We start from the raw sequence: 7,809 nt of genomic DNA on the forward strand, positions 1-7,809 counted from the left end.
TTCCCTTTCCTGATTTGTTTATTTAAATTGATTAGAGTTATTGGAAGGATAGATAATCAGATGCCCACTTGTTTAGAGAGGGATGCTGGTTCATATATTTAGTGATCCATCGAACTTGATCGATCGAAACTACTGGGACCATAAGAGTGCACGCCCAAAAAGGGGAAAGAGGCTACAAAATCCCCAGAACAATGATGTGCAACAAAAACTCAACCACACGAGATATCTAAATAAATAAAAACAATATCAACTGCAAAAATAGGGAACGAGAAGAGAGAAAATCATTAACTTTTAAAAAATTGGCTTGAAATTTCCAACTGGATTCACTAGCATGTTCATTTTTTTATACACATTTTCCTTTATCCCCACCCGCCCGAAGAAAGCGAAATTAAAATTCCCGCAAATCATCCGAAAAACCCATGAATCTTACAAGAAACTATATGTTAAAAAGCTAAAAAAAAATAGGGTAAAAGGGAGAAAAGAATAATACTAATGGTGTCTGGTGTTGGAGCTACGGATCGTCACACCATGCAAAAATTTTGTATACCCAAGGAAATTGAGCTTTCCGTCTGCGCTTCTGATCCAATCTCGGAGGATAGAGTAGGCAGAAGGGCCGAGATTTAATTCCTGCATTCACAGGTAAAGCCATTTTGAGTTAAAATCGGAAATGCAGCAAAAATCGACTGTAAAAGAGAATACAAGATTTCAGTGAAAACGAAAAGAGCATAATTGGACATACTCTTGCCAGTTCTTCAATTGATATGACTCGGTTACCCTCCCGTTCAAAATGCTCAAAAGCAGTACAGGCTATCTGCTCCCACCCTTCAAGGGCCTCCAATTGATGGGTACTGATTGCTGCTGCGCAAAATTCTTCGAAGTCCATTGTTCTATAAGCAAGCGGTTCCATCTGAAATCAATTATAACAGGGAATTGAGAAACTGATAATTGCTGACCTCAAATGTCATGGCATAAAAAAGGATGAAATGTCAGATAAATTATAGCATAAGATAGCCTACACATGCTAGCAAACTTCTGGCTCGTTTGAGAAGTGCTCTTAAATGACTGAAAGTGCTTTTAGAGAAAATGTTTTTAGAATCAATCTTTAGTAAAAATGCAATTAATTCTGGAAAAGCACATAAGTGGTGCTTCTTGCAGGAAGCACTTCAAGTGCTTTTGGAATCCAAAAACATTTCCTCTAAAAGCGCTTTCAATCATTTAAGGGCACTTCCCAAACTAGCCCTTCAACTAAAACAATCCAGAAGCAAGAACAGAATTTAAAAGAACACTTGCCGCATTTAGGATATCAACAACCCTTGACTCCTTCATCGCATCAGTTGAATTTCTTTGTAGAGCCTGCAAAATGTAATTTTCTCCGCATAAGCCCCTCTTCGAAATATATATTGCCTGGAAACTCAAATTTGAAAAAGTAGGGAGTAGTAAATAACCATTTTGAAATTATGAAGAGAGACACGCTCATCATTATCTGGTTCCAAAAGCATGAATTGGGCTCTTAGATATATCAACTCATCCTCCGTCAAAGCTTTGGAAAGAGACTGCAATCATGCCATGAAAAAACAAAAACATGATTTTAATATAGAATATATGCACGTATAGTCAAAAACAATTTATACCTGCCTTCATGAAAAGTGAAAGAAATGGCAGATTATTGATCACTACATTACTAGGATTTAGCTAAACGGAGAAAACGATAAGTAATTAGAATGTCTCTACTCTCTATGAACTATCACTCTGCCTACTTTGTAGAAAGAGTTCAAGAGAAAAGCTAAAGGTTTTACCTTTTCTTTTCACTTCCATTAGCCATAGAACCAAAAAGTGGAAACTTAAATGGAAATTTAATAATTTTCTTTCCACACTAATTAACAAAACAAAGGTTAATTTTTCTGTTCACTTGCCAATTAAGTTTCTTAAAAAGTAGATATTGATTATATAAAAAAAATATCTTCCCATGTAATCAAAGACATCTCAATATTGACATTTTATAAGCATCATTTTCAAGGATGCCATAGGGTGAAGGTAATGATACACTACACAGTTGAAGATACATTCTTCAAGATCCAAACAGAAAAGGAAAGAGTTTAAGATACATTATGCATTATCAGAAACGATAAGGTACACATCACTCCGATACCAAATTAATCATCAAGTAAGACCAAGAGATGAAGTTTTGACATTTAAGAGCAGACATGACCAAGCTATGTGTAATAGGAATAATTAGGCGATATCAAAAATTTCTAATACAGAAAAACGAAATGGGGTGAAGGTAGAAAGAGCCATATTTGGAAATGGTAAAAATACCTTAAGTGCTGCACGTTTAAATGGCGTAGCATGGAGATATGATTTGACTAATTTATGTATCAATATATCCAAAGGAAGAGGACGACTGTCATCTCGCAACCATGGGTGAGCTGCAATTATGAGTGTCATTATCAGCTTTGAAAACCAAATGGAAAAGATCACTTATCATCATTACCAAATAACAATGCCAAATTCAAATAGTATTCAATTTAAAGTCACTCTTGCTTGTAAATGAATATTTGGTATCGAACTAACAATCTGTAGTTATAACCACACTTTTTGAGAAGAATGAACAAAGGTATTTCAGCATATGACACAATATAGATGGATGTTTAGTTCAAATATGATGGAGCAACCAAATGGAAACCTCCCACCCGCTCCCCTGATATCAACATTTTATTTAGATTGTGGAAGGGAAGTACAAAGACCACCCAAACATGATTAAGAGCAAAGCATATCATCTAAAACTGTCCACCAATTTTTTATCTCCTGGGTAGTACTTTAGACAGCAATAGAAAGAAATCTGCTTACATAAGGCTTGGACAGCAGTCATTCTTTTTCTGTAGTCCTTGTTCAAAAGTCTTCTTACAAAGTCCTTGGCTTCTAGAGACATAGTAGGCCAGGGAAACTCATCAAAACTAGGATCAGCTCGTAGCACTGCACGGAAAATTCCAGATTCGGTTCGTGCCCAGAAAGGTCGGCTTCCACATAGCAGGATATAGGTGATAACACCAATGCTCCATATATCTCCCTCAAGGCTATAAGATCTATGGAGGACTTCAGGCGCAACATAGTATGCACTTCCAACAATATCATTAAGTCTTTCATCTGCACATAAATGCATACATGGATAAATAATGAGGAAAAAGTTTCCTCCTATAATGTTAATAAGTACAAATAAACAAAGTATGAATTGGCTCAAGCAGTCAAAAGAGGGGAACTCATTAAATATTGAAATTGGTTAGTTGAAAAAGGACTTCATGTTTTCCACTACAGTTCTCATAGTATATGGTTTCTTTTTTTTCGGTTTGTATGACCAAATATTTTATTTTAAATGATAAACATCTAAATGCTTTTTTTGTTCTTTTCAAGAGGGATTAGATTAGATGCGACGGGTTGCGCAAAATTAGACTTGACTTGATACTAGTGTATCCACAGATTTATCGGAATTAGATTGGACTTGTAGAAAACATTCAACAAGTTTCTTACAAATTCAAAAAATGGCGGAGAAAACAAAACAGTTCTAAGAAAGAATTTATTTCATACACCATTACAAATACAAAAAATATGTGTATTATTAATCTTCAAATTTCAACCAATTTAACTTTGAGTAGATAAAAATCATCAAACTTATCATATGGTTCACTGCAGGGTGTTCCATTCAATTGAAACATCAAATAGTCAAGAAAATTGAATGTTGTCCGTTTTAAAAGGAGAACAATAACTAAAACCAAGCGGCACTTGAAACTGCAGCTCTAATGTATTTATTGAGTCAAGGAGAGAAATCAACTTCAACTACTGAGAGAGTAGGGATGATCATCATTAGATACCTGGTCTGATAAAGTCAGAAAGACCAAAGTCAATAAGCTTCATATCAGCATCTTCACTTCTAGTAGCGAAAAGGAAATTCTGTTAAGCAAGAATGAGAGAAAGAGAGAATATATTTAGCACTGTGTTTGGAGGTAGAATCAGATAAGAACTCATGATTAACTTAAACACATAGGTTGACAATCAAAACCTCTGGCTTTAAGTCGCGGTGCACAACGCCTTGAAGATGACAAAATGCAACAACACTTAAAATTTGCACGACTATGTGTTTTGCATCTTCCTCTGCATACCTTCCGCCTCTGCAGTTAAGGTGACTTTGTCAACATACAATACACCGTTGGAATGAAATGAGTAACATTTCAATACTGGCAAAGAAATTACCTAGATAAAATTCTGTCGAGAAGTTCCCCCCCTTCACACAATCTGGTAAGAGAACACAAATCCACAGATGTCATACCAAAGGAGTAGGAGACATGGCATATGATGCCTCAACCAGAAAAGTTTATATACTTCTTCATTCAACAACATGCATGCAACTGACCCTCCAAATAAAAAGGATGAATAGAAAACAAGGTATACATACTCCATGACAATGTAAACATTATTGGCGTCTTCACATGCATCATAAAATTTTACAAGATGCTTATGCCCAGATAGAGCTTTCAATATCTTCACCTCTCTACGAACATCTTCAATCGATATTGCTGTCGTCATCTGCCATATGAATTTGGTAAGAAACAAACATAATGCATTTAAATGGGTGCCAATATTTATAATATCTCGTACCGTTACAACTTAAAACTACAGAAATTTGAGACCTAAGGGAAAAGGAAACAGAATATGAGGAAGGATGGCACGTGTCCAAATCATTGGAGCACGGGTGTTATCATACTTGCTATGCACTCACACACAGATCATAGACCAGATTCATTTCCAGCTATAAATTACAACCTCCGACAAGACATCGTAATCGATCATAATGCTGTCCTGTTATTGATAACCAAATTTGACATGTGAAGAAAGGGTAAAAATCTAGCTCTGGACACAAATATTCAATTTGAAAAGTAACACAATTTACACTCATAACAAATGTCAGACCTACACCGTTACCTAGCTTTGGCAAGTCGTTTAAAAACTCTAACAATTCTGACTTGTGTTTTACAAGAGAAATTAATTAAAATACATGAAGCAAGAGCTCCAGTAACAGTTTGCAACAAACTTGTCGTGTACCCCCTTTGTGAACTCAGATGATCACACAATCATTACAGAAACACAATTATCATGCAATAATGCAACCTAGAGACGAGGACACGTACAGCTACACCGTGCAGACATAGCAACATGGCCGCAGTGCAAGAAGCAACGTAAGATTTAACGATCCCTGAGTTGAACACATCATTTTCATGCAACACATCCCTCGTCATTGTAGGATACTGCGAACTAAACCACCGTAATCTTTTCTACTTAAGTAATTAATAACATTCAGTATCTAGTTCATAAATTCTGCTTGACTCTAACAATTTCCCTCAATGTGGTTTCTCTATCCACACCCATCCCTTCTTTTTCTTCCCTATTCAAAATTTACTCGCCACCACCAATTTACAAACCCAGAAACAGGAATCCTCCAATAGTAATAGATGGAATTCCAATCCCTCTACATTTCCCACAATGGTTTCAAAATGGCGATAATCGCATAACTTGTACATAAATGTGTTAACTTTAGTACCCTCTACACTACATTTTCTATATAAACACAATCGAATTTCCGAAAACAACCACTAAACAAGCAATTAAAGGGAATGCAGAATTCATATCAGAACTCAATTGTACCTTGGCTTTCGAAATGATCTTAACAGCCAGAGGCTGGTCCTTGAGCTCACCCTTCTTTCCCCTACCAGAGCAAGTATGACCAAAATGCCCTCGCCCCACCTCCTTCCCAAGCTCATACTTAGCTCCAAAATTCTTCCCATACCCGAAACTCTTGTCCAGCGACTGCTCCGGCTCCGGCTCCGCCCCGCCCTCCTCCGGAATCGGACTCGCCTTCGGCTTCCCGAACCGCTTCGCTAGCGACGCCTTTATATGCTTCGCCGGAGACGGAGGCGCAAACCTCCGCCGGAAAAACCTCCCCGGAGTCGACGACCTCGCCGGAGACGGCGACACTCCTGCAGGTAAAGGGCTGGAAGATACGCCCTGCGGGTACGGGCTCGGCCATGGGCTAGGGTTCGACGACCGGGCCGGCGTGTTCTTTACGCTGTGGGCCCCGTTCTGCCCGGCCTGCTGCGACGGCGTCGTTTGAGATTGGTGGACGGAGGTAGTGATTGTAGTTACGTTGGTGCCGTTGGGGTCATTTTCGTTGGTGGGAATGGTTTTGCCGTAGCACTGGCCCATCGTCGAAACTCAGTCTCCGGCGGTGTATCGGATCACGAGCCCCGAGTTAAAGTCGGCACATCTGACGGCCCCTATCGAATCAGCGTCGTCCCTCCGCCGGCGAGAGACGACAAAATGAGAGAAATGAGAAGTTTGAGATCTACGGCGAGAAAACGATAAACCAAGAGAATGAAAGAGAATTTGAGTCAGGGGAGGGGAGAGAGAGAGAGAGAGAGAGAGAGAGAGAGAGAGAGAGAGAGGACTGAGACAGAATGAGTAAGGCGCTGTGCTTCTGAGACACAATGGAGCCAAGTGATGAGGTATTACAAGCTGTTTTACTCCTTACTAGGTAAAAAAATGTTTGACAGATCATGGGCCGTTGGACTTGATTAATCACACGGATGGATTGTCAAAATCACGGTCATTGCACTGTAGGAGTTTTTTTCTTTTGTCAAATAGAACCATAGGAGTTAGGAGGGATGTTTTCATATAAAACATTTTCGTAAGCGTTTTTACTAGAAACACGTCGAGGTTCTTAATAATAATGACAATTTAGGTTACTTCAGGAAAAGTTCGTGGAAGTGTGAAAATTTTATTATGGTTCGATTTTATAGTAACCATGGTGTAGGAGTTAGGAGAGATTGGAATACTTAAGTAATTATTTTATTAGAAGCACGTCAAAATTTTTAATAAAAATTGAAGTTAATTTTAAAAAGGTTTATGAAAATGTGAAAATTTTATCATGAGATATATTGTATGTTAAAAATTTCGAGAGAGTGTGATTAAATAAGTACGTGTGCTTACTCCAAAAAGCAATTTCTAGTATTTTACTAACTCCATAAAACTTAGAGTATTTTGAAATGAGATATCAAAACTGTCACATAAACATACAACAGTAAAAAATGGCAGCAAGCTCTCTCCAATCGAGCCTTCAATTTCTTACGTGACGCTGAGTCAATTCAAAACAAAGCCTTTTGCTGTCAAATTCGACCGCAACTGTCAAATTTATTAAATGATATTTTAATAGATTGATATAACATATAATAAATGTTCTTATGTTTTTTAAATATTTGATTAGTTGCCCCAATCATGAACCCCACAAAAAGATTAAAAAAATTATCACTAAATGATGTCAAATTGCCACATTAGTCATCAATATTATTTTGATGTTTAAAATTTCACACATTCTTTGAAGATGCTCTTAAGCTTTTCTCATAAAATATTATTATTAGCATTTTTAAGCATGCAAAGTACTTTTAAATATCTAAAAACGCTTTTAGTATATTATTTTGCTTGTGTTCTTCTGTTTATAACGCCTTTTGATTTTGTCCTTGCTTATGTTTTCGCCGTTTTGTAATTTTAAATTCAAACAAAAGGCTTTTCCGGGAAAGGAGGATGTATTTTGGGTTGGTGTACGGTGCAGGTGATGGACATGCTGGGCTTTGACAAGGTAAGGGAACTGGAATTACTAGATTACCCTTCGTTTGACAGGTGGTATGGTATACGTGGGGCGGGAGCATTGTCGTTCAAGGAGTGCGAAGCAGGGAATGAAATATTTGAAAGGGAATTGGAGTGAGT

General features: G+C 37.5%; 1 protein-coding gene across 1 annotated transcript; it reads right to left on the reverse strand.

Moving 5' to 3' along the window:
- Positions 1-261: 261 nt before the first annotated feature.
- Positions 262-6,500, reverse strand: LOC137734032 (CDPK-related kinase 3-like). The gene is made up of 11 exons (XM_068473277.1): positions 5,695-6,500; positions 4,448-4,578; positions 4,246-4,287; positions 4,055-4,163; positions 3,867-3,945; positions 2,848-3,144; positions 2,317-2,426; positions 1,446-1,553; positions 1,291-1,353; positions 740-907; positions 262-627 (listed from the first exon to the last, which is right to left on the reverse strand). The coding sequence occupies exons 1-11, from the start codon at positions 6,250-6,252 to the stop codon at positions 490-492; spliced, it is 1,803 nt and encodes a 600-aa protein (XP_068329378.1). The 5' UTR covers positions 6,253-6,500; the 3' UTR covers positions 262-489.
- Between the last annotated feature and the right edge of the window lie 1,309 nt (positions 6,501-7,809).

The sequence above is a fragment of the Pyrus communis genome, chromosome 5, assembly GCF_963583255.1.
Source record: "Pyrus communis chromosome 5, drPyrComm1.1, whole genome shotgun sequence".
Lineage (NCBI taxonomy): Eukaryota > Viridiplantae > Streptophyta > Magnoliopsida > Rosales > Rosaceae > Pyrus > Pyrus communis.

Coding starts and splice junctions, on each gene's coding strand:
- LOC137734032 (XM_068473277.1), bottom strand. CDS start 6,252: ATGGGCCAGTGCTACGGCAAAACCATTCCCACCAACGAAAATGACCCC. Junction 4,579..5,694: donor AGATCATTTCGAAAGCCAAG/GTACAATTGAGT, acceptor TTCATATGGCAG/ATGACGACAGCAATATCGAT. Junction 4,288..4,447: donor AATGTTTACATTGTCATGGA/GTATGTATACCT, acceptor TTCTCTTACCAG/ATTGTGTGAAGGGGGGGAAC.